Here is a 15,263-nt window from a genome sequence, read left to right on the forward strand (position 1 = left end):
GTACAATGTATCTGTACCCAATATTTGGATACTGAAACCGGGACAATTCAGATTAAAAACTGAAGTGTAAATTCACAGGGTAACAAATGTGTAACAAGCTCTAACAAGCTTTAGGAGGTTTCTCAGTTGTTGAAAACCTTCAAATCAAAACTAAATGCATCTGAAAGATATGTGCTGACATTCCAGCTACTAGAATCGAAGCAGGAATTAACCCGGGGAGTTGTTGCAGTCTGTATTATTCATATGGTCAGATCAGACAACCAGAATGATTTCTTCAGGATTTTACAAAAGCAGCTCCCTGAATGAGTCTATGAATTATTAAGGACTAGTCTTTGTGGTATGCTTGAAGTAATACGAAAGCTTACTAATAGGGCATGTACCGGCTTGCTTATTTAGTGGTGTTTAATTGAAGGGAAGGTGTGTGGTATGTAGGCCAGATATGTCGAGAAGAAATGTTACCCTTCTGAAATCACTGTGAATCTGCCATGGACTTCAGTAGGAGCAGAATTGCATGTTTTCATCCCTCGTGGAAATGAGGGGATTGAGCTGGTCTGATGAGGTCCCAAGCAGCTTTGAGTCCCCTAGCTGCCTGAAGAGTTTGTTTTCTGGGTAATAAATAGCGTGGTAGGTAAAATCACCCAAGGAGCTGCAGCAAGGAGCGTTGTAACTCAGCTGGGAAGAGATGCGTGGATTGCTGGGGTGTAGCTCTGTGCGCTGCCTTGTGCTGCTGGTGCTGCTCGTTTTGAGTTAAACAGGGTGTTTCTGTATGCTACAGCGTTGTTAGTTGTTTGGGCTTTGGAAGTATTGGGTTCCGAAGTTTTAAATGGAATTAAAAGAAGGCAGGAGTTACCAAAGAATTTTATTACATTTCTTGTGTCTTTTTGTTGTAAATGGTGTATAGTGGGCTGGCTGTGGGGAAACAAATGGGAACTTTCATGAGCCTGAGTTATTACAGAAACTGTTATCTATTCTGGCAGTCATACGCAGCTGCATGACCTTGGAAAAGTGATTTTAAAAAGCAGCTCCTGCCTCAGATTTTTCTATCTACAAAACGATGACGCAGGTGTTTTTCCACCAGCGGCTTGCAGTGCTTTGGCACTGCGCATGGCAGATCTTTTTGAAATATCAGTTCACGCTAACTTTTCTTGCAAGACTAGTGCCAGGCTATTTATAGATAACGCTGTGCTTTGGAGCTATGGTAACTGTACTGTTTTCTTGCAGTTGGCTCTGCAGTATGTGTCAGTGGCCAGGGAGCTTGTCCTACTATCAAACACTGTAACATCAGCGACTGTGAAAACGTTGGACTTTATATTACAGACCATGCACAGGTATTTTCTATATCAATTTTATTACTTTGTTAAAAATTGTTTACTGTTTACGTTTCCCATCTTAATTTACTTTTCTATTTTCCAGGGAATATATGAGGACAACGAGATCTCCAACAATGCATTAGCAGGAATTTGGGTTAAAAACCATGGAAATCCCATTATCAGACGGAATCACATTCATCATGGACGTGATGTTGGCGTTTTCACTTTTGACCATGGCATGGTAATGTTTATTTTCTTCTTCTTTCGAAGAAAGGTAGATGATGTTGCGTAGCTGAAGTCTTCAGACTTCACTCATTATTAAAGAAATATTTTTTTTAAACATGCTTTTACATGTGAATAGTTATTTAACAATATGCCTACTGCTGCTTCTTTTGCTCTTTCATGGCCAATTTCATTTTAAAGATAGTTTTAGCTGAGAGATTTAAGTACTTTTTGCAGTTGATTGGCAGCCTCTTATATTGAATTATGATGAAGTGATAAAATATCTCTTGAAGTAGGGTATAAATGGTAGGCTTACATTTACGCTATCACTTTGTTCTTTTTCTTTCAAAATAGAACAAAACTAAGTTTTTTTCTGGTAGGATTCTGTACCTTTAGGTGGTAGAAGATGTGAAATAAAACACTGTGTGGACACTTAATCAGACCTATTTTAATGTACATCACTGAAACGGAGTATGCCCAACTTCTCTGGAAACAAGACTCATTTTAGCATGGACTTAGTTGTCAAATTTTATTACAAAATTTTACTTCAGAATTTGTGCATTCTTTCATAAAAACGTTTCTGTGGGATGAAGGTGATATATTTTATGTGCACATAAACTAATATGTAATGAGCATGCATATTCCTTGAAATAGAAAGCAGAATGGATTTTTGCCATTCAAATAAAAGATTATTTGCTCATTTGATTTTGGCAAAATACTCTGTAAGTCTTCCAAACAGTGCCAAATCATTGTTTTTCCTGTTTGAATGCTGAACTCCTAGTCCTGTCCCCCCCCCCCAGCTGACAAAAACGGCAGGATTTTTTCTGGTCATTTTTTGTTATAATTATGAGCACAAACAAATGTGAATTGCACATTAAAAGTACAGAATGTGAATCAAGTACAGTGAACTAAATGTCAGACTAAATGAGCTAAATGAGGGCTACTGAGGTTAATGCTGCTTGCTTTCAGATCAAGTGGTGTTAAAAAAAAAGATTCCTTTTTACTGTCACATTAGTAGCACAGAATTTGATTATCTTGTTGTAGGAGTTGTATACTGCTTGTAGGGATTTGTAGAGAACGATAAACTGCATAGGCAGTTGCTTAGGGCTTCCTTTTTTAAAGGTGCTGTAGATAAACAGCAGCTGTCGTCATGAAAGCCTCCTTTTAAAAGACTTAATTTCAGCACACCGTTGAAGAAGGTCAGCTAAACCCAGTGCACGTGTTACGTACCATCAGATAGTACCGCATCTTCCCTTCCATACATTTTGTTCTTAGCCTTGCTACCTGACACAGTGCTTGGCTGGTTGTGACTAAATATGTTAGGCTTCTTTTCTGGTGAGAAGACCATAATTATTTAGCGTGTTCTATCAACTGATACTCTGTTAGATAACAGAGTAGATAGTCTGTTATTGTTCGTAAGTAGATGTCTGTTATCATCCAAGTTGTAATTTTGCTGGTAGATCTTAGTTTCCAAGAAAGATAATACTTGTAAAAATGCACGCATTGAACACTAATGGCTTTGACTAGCCAAGAAAGATGAGTCCCGAGTCGTATTAATGCAAACATAACTTGGGTGCATTCTGGACTTCTGTTTTCTCATTTCATTTTCTCACTCATCTTATGCCCTTCAGAACTACCATTCCTTCCATATCCTCCATGTATTTCATCTTATTATCATACTCTCCTCCCAGATTTAGTATGTTCAGTTACCTAACTGCATTACTTAATAATTTTTAAGTTATACTCACTCAGTGTTTGCTCCAAACAACAGCCCAACATTTAAAAGTAATCTTATTCCTAAATTAAATGTATTAATTCAGGTACTAAATTGCTTTAACTTTTCTGCTGAACTTTTTATGTGAGAATTTTCTACAATTTGTGTGTTGGGAGTGTTGGTATAGGTAGAGATCTAGATACCTAGCTAGAGAGCTAGGTATCAGATTCCTATTGAAAAAAATAAGGCCTTTATTTTGGGAAATGGATGTCCGTATTTTCTATAAATACTAAATGCAACTATGGTAAACACAACATAGTGAATTTCCCAAAAAATCCATGACATTTTATCATGGGAAAGAGGAAGAAGAGAAGCAGTTGCCTTTAGAAGATCCATATTTTGATCCCCAAGTGTGTCTACGCTCACTAAATCGTGGGTCTTTCTTCCTTTAGTTAGGGTATCTTCCTGCCTTTGTAAGGACTTATTGTGTTGCTTTAATTCTAGCTCAGGCTTGGTTGGGTTTTTGGTGAGAATTATGTCTGGAGGTAGTACTAACAGAAGATGCACTGTGTATAGAAACTACCGATGCTTTTTTTCTTTCCACCAAGTTGGGGAAGCAGGAATAAAGGAGCAATGCAGTGCTACTTCTAGCAGTTTAATTTGCAGTTTCCTGGTATCACGATAAGTTAATCAGGATGTGTACTGCTGTTATTTTTGCTGCTGGCATAAAACCTTCATACTGGAGAAGAGGAGGCTCAGGGAGGACCTTATCAATATCTGTAAGTACCTGAGGGAAGGATAGAAATGCGAAGCCAGGTTCATTTCAGTGGTGCCCAGTGGCAGGACAGGAGGCAGTGGGCACAGACTGGAACACAGGAGGTTCCCTCTGAAGGTCACACAGCCCTGGCATAGGTTGCCTGGAGAGGCTGTGGAGTCTCCCTCCTTGGGGATCTTCAACAGCCCTCTGGATGTGGTCCTGCGCAACCTGCTCTAGGTATTCCTGCTCAAGCAGGGGCGTTAGACCAGATAGCCTCTAGAGGTCCCTCACAACTTAAACCATTCTGTGAAAATCTTCTGGCTAGCGGAAGTTTAAATGTGGTAGGATTTTGCTCTGTTAGGTACTTCTTCATCCTCTCTTATGTCCTAAGGAGCATGTTTGCTCTGTGTTGGGCAATGTTATACCAGCACAGAGCTCCCTTCTAGCAGCCCTCTGGCAGATTTTTTTTATTTTATTTTTTTTACATTATATGTGTTCTAGAAATGTAGTTGTGTGGGCATTTTGCAGAGTGATGGCAAACCTAAGACATTACGTCTTTGTTTTATATTAGCTCAGTGTTTGCAGGCTGCCACTGCCTCATCTAAGCTGTATTAATGTATTGTATAAGCACTCTTAATCCACTTCAGTGGATATGTATATCCATATATCCCTGCAAGACTTAAACAGGCTCTGAAACATGGAATAAAGTGATCTCAGATACAGGAAAGCTTGCAAAGGTGAATGCTTCAGTAATTCCCTGAGGGGAGCTGTCTGTGTGTGTAGGCTTGAGGGTTGGTTGAAAATCTGGCTAGGATAAGCTTCTGGTATAAGTACTGAAGTGTTTAGCAAATGAGTAATGAAATGTCTTGAAAAACAGTAATAATAATAAAACTAGATTGTGTTCACTTGATTCATTTGAAACAAAAGCATTTTGTTTTCTTCCAGCTAGAATGAATACACAGTCCATACTATCCTAATACTGTGATCAGTGTGGTTTCACAAGCAATATGGAATACACAGACATTTTCCTTTTTACATAAAAGAAACAATAACATATTAAAGAGAATGTGGCTAATATTTATCTTAGCTGCAAATAAGAGGGATGATCCTCTTGTCTCACATACTAACTATGGTTAAATGTGCAGAGCAATGCAGTCTTTGAGATACTTAGAGTTTAAAAAAAAAAGGGGGGGGGGAGGAATGCAACAGCATTGGCCTGTATATTTGGGAAGTATTTCAGTAAGTAGGAAGAAAAATAGGTCAATTTTTATAATATAGTATCCTTAAGAATAGCCTAGTTCCACTATTGAAATGCTTCTTAGTCATAAATTCCTTTGAAAGATTTCCCCCTGCCTCCTTCCATCTCAAAGCCTGCTTTTTTCAGAGTCCTCTGTTCTGTATCAGGCCAGCCATAGAGATGACGTGCAAAATGTAAATATCCTTTAAGTGACACGGTATCTTTCAGATAGAAATCCTACATACCTACCGAATGTGTGCATTTTCTTTCTACTTTTTCTCTTGCTTCTCATGTGGTATATTTTTGGCTGTACATATTTTTCTTCGCTTGTTTGTAAATGTGAAGCAGGATAAGTACATTCCAGTACCAAATTCCTACCCTACACATTATTTTCCCGTGGGTTTCTGTACTGCAGTGCCGACTCTGAAAGGTTAAAGAGTGCTTTGTTTTTCACTTTCATGTTCTCAGACTGTTCTTTGTGTTTTGATGCTTGTAGAAACTTAACCTCTTATTTCTAAACCAGCAGTATTCTGCTGTTTGCTGGGGCTTGTGCCAGACATTGAACAAACAGGCATTAAAAATGCAGCAATGGCCCTGGCATCCCTCAGTGTCTTACACTGATGGCTCTTGCCAGGTGCCTGAGACAAGTTGCCAGACTAAACTGTATTTGATCATCGTACGTAAACAACAGAGAACCTTCAAATGTACTGTAAGAATAAGCTAACGTAATTTCATAACTTGAAGTCGAGAGCAAGGCATAGGTCTTCATTTTCATTGTTTCCAAATGAGAAATATAGCACTCATTCTTTTAAATATTACAAATCAGATCATTTTAAAGAAGTGTTTACATAGTCCAAAAATGGTAATGAAGCTTTTGCCAGTTTCTATGTAGAGTACATAAAAATTCAGTTGGCCTTTTGCTGCAATAGCAAATTTTTCCTATGCCCTGAAAATAAAGGGCTTGTTTTGCATCTTGAATATGTTTTTCTTTATGCTGCATTTGTTTTTTCTATAAAATCCATCAACTCTCAAATAGAGACCATTCCAGACTTTTAGGCAGATTTTTATGAGTGTATATTTTAATGTTGTCAGTCACATTTATTTATTTAATTAAGTCAATACAAAGACAGATACTCTTTAGCAGTTCTTCTTTCTATCTTGGTCTTTTTCTTGCCCTGTTGAGACTGTGAGTGTCAGTAAATATTTAGGAAATCTTAAAATTTGCATGATTTCCTTTTTTTTGAATACCTATATTTTTCAAACAATAATGTGAAATGTCTGGATTTCTGTAATACTGTAACCCTTGAAATAAGAAAAAAATATATAAAAATACAGAAAAGTTGTTCTGAGAAAAAAAACAGTGAACAAAATTGCATCAATTAAAAAATGTAACCCTAATATATTTCAAAGCAGTATTTGTTGGACTAGATAAAATGTAGAAAGCGCAAACACGATGAATTCCTGAGTTAGTCTTGATGCAAAAAGTCTCCTCATCTTGTCCAACTTTGCAGGAAAGGATCTTTGCTATCACATACACGTTGTATGCTAAGTAGCACGTGGAGGCATCAACACTACAATTACTGTGGTGTGTATTTGCGTGCAATTACTTTCTCTGGTTGGGTCTTAACAGGATACACCGGTGTTGTCTTACCCACACAGCAGTCCTTCTGTCATTGTAACTGTCGTTTTGTGCCTACAGCTAATGCCTTGCCTGGTATTTTAAATAAATTTTGTATGGAGACTACTTCCCAATGTTTTAAAAGTAGCTTTCATATATTATGAAGCTTTTTTTTTATTAGTAGCTTTTCATATATTTTAGATATTCGAGGCCCGTCTGGATGCCTACCTGAGCGACCTGCTCTAGGGAACCTGCTTTAGTAGGGGGTTGGACCCGATAACCACTTGACGTCCCTTCCAACCCCTACAATTCTGTGATTCTGTGATTCTTTCTGCTTCAGAAATAGTATTTTGAGTCTGCTTAGACCTGGTGTTTTTGTAATCTGTTTTCTGCATGCATCCACATTATTGGAAGTACACAGTGTCAGTCTGGACAGGGCTTTGAGCAACATGATCTAGGGAAAGAGGTCTCAGGCCATGGCAGGGAGTATTGGACTAGATGATCTTTAAAGATCTTTCCAACCCAAACCAGTCTATGATTCTGTGATTGTTTCTTCCTTCTTTGTTACTAATCACAGAGCCTTTTTTTATATTAAGCAACCCTGTTTGCAGCTTCTGTGTGGCTTCTGTGACGAAGCACATCTTATATACCCTTTTTCTTGTACCCAAGCAGTTTTCATAGTTGCAGCATATTTGGCACTCAAAGATAATCTGTGAAGTAATTAAAAAGGTACCAGACCATGAAGTAGTATTTTAATTGAAATGATGTATTCCACCATGAAGAGGATGAAGCTTTTTTAATACCAAGTTGTCATCCTGCTTAAGTTTCATATACAGCCTCTCTTCAAACAACAAGGGGAAAATAGTGTTTCCTTTGGGGATGAGAATCACAGAAGGCTGCCTGTTGGCATACAGGTGTATTTCTAAAGAGATCTTTTTTTATATTTCCCTGTCTGTTATTGTACGGCATCTTCAAGAACTCTGAAAATGTCTCATCTCACTTTGAGACAAGACCTAATCCCAAATTCTTGAAATATATTCTGAATATTTACAAAAAAGTGTCATTTCCATTTGACTTCTCACACGGGCCTGAGGAGCCAAGCCGTGTACACTGATAGTACTTTCTGGAGCTTGCTTAATCAATGTAGTCCCTTTCCTGTCTGCAGTCCTCAAAGTAGGGTAAAGCACATGCTGTCTTGATTTCTTCATTAAACTGCATATATTCTTGCTTGTTTATAATTGACAAATATCCCTGCAGTGTCTAAATGAAGTGTGTAACTGCATGGGGGTGTTTATTCATTGGCAGCTCACACTTGAGGAAATGGAGGTTACTATCAAGCTCTGGAAAAGTTGCTTATCTCCCACAGCCATCCATATGCATTTATTCTGACCAGTCATTACAAAGAATTTTAGGACACTTCTTCCCAAATTTATTATATTCTTATATGTATATGGCAGGAAAAAAAAGCAGGTTGTCTTCTTGACATTGTCCTTCTTATATTAGATGCGTGGGCTTTGTAGCTGCTAAAGAAACCTGATACTTGGTCCTCTTTGAGGTGCTGTTTTTACTTGTAATTCAATCAGTACTAATAAATAGCAATACAGAGTGTCTTTGAAACGGTATTTTATTTTTGGGGAAAAACAGGATATAGTGACAGTAGCTATTCTCATTAGCCATGTAAGTACTGATGTTTTGTCAGCTTTGATACTGTTCCTTTTAAATGTCCATGGTGTTTGGAGGGGAGAAAATAACATCTCAATGTTCAGCCTTCACTTGAGAAAAGACATTTACAGGAAACTTTGTATGTTTTGTGTCTTAAGGGTTATTTTGAAAGCTGCAACATCCATAGGAACAGGATAGCAGGTTTTGAAGTTAAAGCCTATGCCAATCCTACAGTAGTTCGGTGTGAAATTCATCATGGCCAGACTGGAGGAATCTATGTTCATGAAAAAGGAAGAGGACAATTCATAGAGAACAAAATCTATGCAAACAATTTTGCAGGTGTATGGATTACCTCAAACAGTGACCCAACAATAAGGTATTGTTTTCCCATTAATATTTCACTACTTATAATAGGAGAGTTGATCAGAATTGGAAAAGTGCAACCTTATTTCATTTATTTCTAATGAACTGAAAATATTCCTGTATATGTAAAAATGAGATACCATCTGTGTTTGACTGAACTGTGTTTATTAATTTGTGTGTGTATTTGGAAGAGTATATTTCTTGAAAAGACACAGAAAAAAATATTTCAAGTCTGAGTACTATACAGTCCTAGACATTATATATTGTGTAGTATTATTATAATAATTTCATAATGTTGATTCTTGTTTTTTAGGGGCAATGCAATTTTTAATGGGAATCAAGGTGGTGTTTATATCTTTGGTGATGGAAGAGGCCTTATTGAAGGAAATGACATTTATGGTAAGCTGATTTGCTTATTGCATCTTAAATTCAGAGAAAAATGAGCATATGCATTGCATTAAATACCATTTTTGTTATTAGGTAATGCATTAGCAGGAATACAGATTCGAACAAACAGCTGTCCCATAGTTCGACACAACAAGATTCATGATGGTCAGCATGGTGGAATTTACGTGGTAAGCATGACCCACAAGCAGGCATGCAAACTTAGCTTCTGTTCATAGAAACGTTGCCAAAGTGTAAAATGTTTGTACTTAAAATGACTAGATTTCTTAGGTTAATTATAATAGGCTGAAGCTGGTGCTCATGTTTAAAAGATTAAGGCTCTTACAAATGTTCCTAAATTATTTCTGTTATAGAGTATACCATTTAAAATAGGATGGCAGAACTTCACTTGTTGGATAAAAGCTTTTAATAAAATAAATTTAGAAATCTATTCAGCTTTTTTGAGTGTTGTGCATTTACGTGCATTCACTAACCTGAGATACTTTTTTTCCTTCAAGTTACGATATGCATTGCAGTTGTAGTACAGGCATGTATTGTAAAAGTGAGGAATAAAGCACAATGAGCTGTCAGGCCACCTTGAGCTATATCAGATTTTATTTAAAGAAATATCTGCGTATTTTCCTACCAGAAATTACCAAATGTTTAGCTAATGCTGTATGTGTTCATCTGCTCATTCAACAGATATAACTTCATACTGTTGCTTTGCTTTTAAGCACAAAAATGTGGTAAAGATGTCACTTTAAGTGACATGCAATTTTTTGTCAGTCTGGTGGACAAGGGTGGGTGTAGGTTTACGTGCCACGTGTCACAGCTTTCATCTGATGGCATGGTGCTGGGGAAATAACTCTTCTAGCAAAAGCTAGCAGAGATTAGCAAATACTACTGCAGAGCCTTCAAATATGGTGGTTTAGATGTACAGTGTTCCTTATTTTATGACAAACAGTCAAAATTGTAATGTTATTTTTTTTAGAAAATAGTGTGAATATGTACTCAAATGGAAGGGAATCATATTTCCACAGTAAAGAATCCATGTTGGGGATGGTGGGTGCAACCAGATAAACAATATTTGCAGTTAGCAATTTTTCTCGACTCTTATGCTTCTTGTATTTAGCATGAAAAAGGACAAGGTGTGATTGAGGAAAATGAAGTTTACAGCAATACTTTGGCTGGGGTCTGGGTGACAACAGGGAGCACTCCAGTCTTGAGGAGAAACAGAATACATAGTGGGAAACAGGTGAGTTTTACTTCGCATGTTAGAAGGGGGGCAAAAAAGAAGAAAGTTCTTTTGTGTTTTTATATTTTACTTTCAAACTTCTAATTTATTTTTCTGTATGTTAGGTCGGAGTTTATTTTTATGACAATGGACATGGCGTGCTAGAAGACAATGACATCTATAATCACATGTACTCAGGGGTTCAGATAAGGTAAAATGTATTCTGATTCTTATGTCTAAGCAGACATTGTGTTGTGCTATTTTAACCTGTTCTTGTCACTCAGTTTCTAAAAATAACTTATTTGGAATTCAGTATTTCTGAATATCCTCTGCTTCAATAAAGAATTGCTTCTAATATAGCCTGGTTTTTGACCAGAAAGTGTGACCTGTGAAGCATGTAAAAATTAAAACCTGTTTGCCTGCTTGAAAATACAGTATTTTATTCAGGTTTCCAAACAATGAGATCCATTGGGCATTTCTGCAGAGGTGCTTCAAATCTTTGGCCTTGAGAAATAGTAAAATGTGTTAAATGACTTCTTTGTGTATGTATCTCCCTAGAACTGGAAGCAACCCCAAAATAAGACGCAACAAGATCTGGGGAGGCCAGAATGGTGGTATTCTTGTTTATAATTCTGGTAGGTCTGTTTCTCTCATTTATTCAGAACTGTTTATGTTCTGCAATATTATCTCTTCTCATTTATTATTCTTTTTTTTTTTCCACACTTCAATTTAAGGTCTTGGATTTATAGAAGACAATGAAATTTTTGATAATGCAATGGCTGGTGTATGGATTAAAACAGACAGTAACCCTACACTAAGAAGAAATAAAATTCATGATGGAAGAGATGGAGGCATCTGTATATTTAATGGGGGAAGAGGTATATTTTTTCCCTTGCTAGCATGGACTGAGTATTCTGGATAAGAGTTCAATTTCAGATTAAGCTGTGTCCTTTTTAAAGTGCTCTTTAGAAAACTAGCTCTTGTCTTCTGAAGTAATAAAATAGCTATAACAGATACATAGTGATGCTTTTTAGCCTTAATTACATCACTAATACTGAACTCTGTGGGGGGCAGAGAGGTAATTAATCTAATCCAAGAAGACTGTTAGATTGCTGTTTAGGACAGTCATTTTGTCTCTTCTGTTTTTGTAAGCTTCGCCATTTCACTGAGACAGTATTGAATTGAAGTTACTTAGCCAAAATCTCGCATATGAGCATTTCATGTTTTGCCAGAGTCAAAAATTTAAGGAAAAAAAAAAAAAAGATTTATAAAGTAATCTTTGTACACCTGTTAGATTTAGAAATGGTCCTCTTCCAAAATCTTCTGACTATTGTTTGATAGCTAGTTGTGTGAAAACAGCTTTTGATATTTTGTAGGTAAAATGAGATTTAATTTTAAACATTTTAAAGTCTTGCAATAACAAAAATGCAAGTTAAGCTTTGTGTCGACAGGATGATAGTTTTAGAAGACAAGAACAAAAAGATGCTAGAAAAATTAAAGAAAAGATCAGGAAGTCAAAAGATTCAGTCTTTCCACAAAAATAAAATGGCACTTAAAGGAATTTTCTGTAATGGTGCATGCATTTCCAAATTCTACCATGTGTGCCAAAAAAAAATACCCTAATGTGATTGTACAGTGAGAATGGCTTTAAATTTGCATCACTAACTAACTTCAGTGCTATTGATGGGTATTCCCCAAATGAAAGTAATACCTTTCACAGAACGATTACAGATAAGGAAATGTTAACAATCTGAAATGTTTGTTGGTTCTGTAATAGGTCTTCTGGAGGAGAATGATATCTTCAGGAATGCTCAAGCTGGTGTTCTTATCAGCACCAACAGCCACCCTGTGCTAAGGAAAAATCGAATATTCGATGGATTTGCTGCAGGTTTGTGTTGTTCAAATCAAATTTTGAAGTGTTAGGATAAGCTGTTCACAAAGCTAATTTTGTGAGTTTTGTCACCCCACAGTACTTAGATATTTTCACAAGCAATCAGGATATCCTTCAGTGTATTTTTGAAACAATTTCAGAATTGTAGCAAAAAATCTTTACAGTAGTTCTGGAATTACTCATGTGTTGAGAAATAATGCACATTCTGCCTTCTAATTTTTCTGCTTTTTTTGCTATTTTATTTTAGAAGTAATTGGTAAAGCTGTCTAGAAAGTTTTGTCACTGCTTTAAAACAAAGGAAACACATAGCAAATGTATTTTAAGATTTGAATTGCATCTCAAGATTAACTTTAATTCTACAAACTTGAAAAATTACTGAAATGAGCATTTCTGATTCCAAAAGAGATGAAGAACGTTTAATAACGGTTTCTGTGTAATTTATTGCTTAATGACCAGACTTCCATACGTCTTGAATTCTATTCCATTTCAACTAAAATCACATTCTTGAGTTTTCTCCCATCTTTTTTTCAGAAGAAGCAAGTTTTCTGAGAAGGCGTCTCTAAAGGTGTTGTTTTCTGTGTGTAGTAGGGGGGAAGGATAGGTTGCTGGAGCAGTCCTGGACAAATGACTTGGAAGACATGGGTTAATAGTGAAAGCTAAAATTTAAGTGATTTTTAGGTCCCTATCTTGAAAATGTATATATATAATAAAAAGGTACTTTAAGAAAGGTAAGTTATGTGCACAAGAACTTTCACATATACATGAAGATGGCAGGTTAAACACCCAGAAATCATATGTCCCTTGAAAGTGCCTGATAAAAGTAGCATTTTATTATCAGATAAACTGGTAATATATTGTTACTGCCAGAAGCCATGCATGCCGGCTGTAACTCTTTGAAAGGATTCAACAAGTATTTGAACCTCGGTTTTGTAGCGGTTCGGAGTCCAATTTCCAGCTGTGTCATTTTACTTTTTCCCTGAGCTTATGATAAAAAAAATACACAAAATCAACCCTCACAACTTACGAGAGAGGTACAAATATGCACAACTAACTATTCCCACTTTCTTTGCTTTTCTCTGTTCCCAACCCAAAAAAGGTATTGAAATAACAAATCATGCAACTGCAACATTAGAAGGCAATCAGATTTTCAACAACCGCTTTGGAGGTTTATTTCTAGCATCTGGTGTCAATGTAACAATGAAAGGTGAGCCTGAGCCATTCTTTGTTTTTGTTTGTTCACTTTGCACTTCTAATTTGGTGCTGTTTTGTTTTTTTATTGTAACACTTTTTGGTTCAGATCTGCTATGTTTTTAAGCTGAGTTTGTAATTAAAGCTTTTAGCTGAAGGTAGTATGCCAAGCTAAGCTGTCTTTGATTTTTAGACAGCCAGCCAGAAACTCTTAAAGGTAACTTAAGGTTTTGCTATTATTAAAACTGTTATTAGCTCTTCTGTCTCAAAATTGTTTCTAAACTGGTCACTGGATTTTAGCTAATTCATACTCTAAACTAGTATAATGGTAAATCTTTTGTCACAAATCTGAGAGCAAGAGTCTAGTAAAGAACTATGCCTCACTTGGCTGCTAGGATATAAAAGCATGAACATTCATGATCCCAAATCACTTTTTCAGAAAATAGGAATAGTTTATATACCTAAAATGTCCATGTCTAATAAGCTAGTGTGCATGAGACAAGGTCATTTTGGAGGAGTCCACTATGCATTCAATGCATCTTTTAAATGCTGGAGGTGGTCCTAATTTTAGGCCTAATTCCGGTTTCCTCTCTATTTGAAGGGGTGTATGAAAGTCCTCATGGTAGACTAGAGGCTTTCAGACATTGGATTTTCAGACATCTGAACAGAAAAGTTAAACTGGTTTCTCTGTTTTCACTAGCCAGTTCACAAAGAGTATTTAAACAAAGGCTTATCAGATGGTTTGTGCAAAGTGCATAGAGCAGCAGTATTTCTGGTCTGAGGACAGCACTGCACTGTCTGGGCACCTGTCTTGTCATTTGGCATTGAGTATGTGATGTGCTTAAATGCCAAAACTAAAGTGCAGGCAGAACACTAACTGTTCCTAATTGTACTAGCTCTTAAAAGGGGGGGCAAAAAACTAACATCTTTAAAAATAATAATAATAAAAAGTAAATGTATTCATTGACTGAGGTGTAATTAGTGTGGTTTTTTTTTCCCTAACAGATAACAAAATAATGAACAATCAAGATGCCATAGAAAAAGCTGTCAGTAGAGGCCAGTGTTTATATAAGATATCAAGTTACACCAGCTATCCAATGCATGACTTCTACAGGTAACAACTTATTTTTATTCCCCTACAGTATGGTTTTTCAAATAAATTCTCACACATGTTCTTTTAGCAGGACCCCTAAAAATTGCCATGTCAGTAACAGACAAAGATGTGTTTTCCCTCACCTGCAAGAGAAAAAATTTTAAGTTTCATGGCCTTTAATTTACTGAATTGGGGAAGATATGGTTACCATGAACATAAGCCCTAAGTGATTACATGGCAGAACTTTTTTCAAAACACACAACTGAAAGTGTGCCATGAAATCCAAGTTTAAGTAAAATTCTCAAGCCTTAGTCCTGTTCGTATGTTTTTCTTAAGTACTGTTCTCCCCACCCCCCAACCATTTTTCCCAGCTTATCAGTTTTTGATTCATACGCAATGTGATGTATTTTTCTTCAGATGTCATACCTGTAACACCACAGACCGTAATGCCATATGTGTGAACTGTATTAAGAAGTGCCATCAAGGACATGATGTAGAATTCATTAGGCATGATAGGTACGTTTCAAACAAGTATGTAAAGCAATTTTGGCAATGCAAGTGAACAGGAAAACTAAAGAGTTCTATTTCTT

The 15,263-nt window shown here is 36.5% G+C and overlaps 1 protein-coding gene across 4 annotated transcripts in view; it reads left to right on the plus strand.

The window, feature by feature from the left end:
* Nucleotides 1-15,263, plus strand: part of FBXO11 (F-box protein 11) — a 72,885-nt gene that overhangs the window by 56,279 nt on the left and 1,343 nt on the right. For all 4 annotated transcript variants that reach the window (XM_068675852.1, XM_068675853.1, XM_068675855.1 and 1 more), the window contains exons 10-22: nucleotides 1,222-1,328; nucleotides 1,414-1,551; nucleotides 8,679-8,896; nucleotides 9,197-9,282; nucleotides 9,364-9,458; nucleotides 10,400-10,522; nucleotides 10,627-10,712; nucleotides 11,060-11,136; nucleotides 11,236-11,379; nucleotides 12,279-12,389; nucleotides 13,489-13,596; nucleotides 14,586-14,694; nucleotides 15,091-15,189. In XM_068675852.1, the coding sequence (XP_068531953.1) occupies nucleotides 1,222-1,328; nucleotides 1,414-1,551; nucleotides 8,679-8,896; nucleotides 9,197-9,282; nucleotides 9,364-9,458; nucleotides 10,400-10,522; nucleotides 10,627-10,712; nucleotides 11,060-11,136; nucleotides 11,236-11,379; nucleotides 12,279-12,389; nucleotides 13,489-13,596; nucleotides 14,586-14,694; nucleotides 15,091-15,189 (1,501 nt within the window). The remainder of the gene's footprint in view (nucleotides 1-1,221; nucleotides 1,329-1,413; nucleotides 1,552-8,678; nucleotides 8,897-9,196; nucleotides 9,283-9,363; nucleotides 9,459-10,399; nucleotides 10,523-10,626; nucleotides 10,713-11,059; nucleotides 11,137-11,235; nucleotides 11,380-12,278; nucleotides 12,390-13,488; nucleotides 13,597-14,585; nucleotides 14,695-15,090; nucleotides 15,190-15,263) is intronic.

Source organism: Anas acuta, chromosome 3 (genome assembly GCF_963932015.1).
Source record: "Anas acuta chromosome 3, bAnaAcu1.1, whole genome shotgun sequence".
In the NCBI taxonomy this organism is placed as follows: domain Eukaryota; kingdom Metazoa; phylum Chordata; class Aves; order Anseriformes; family Anatidae; genus Anas; species Anas acuta.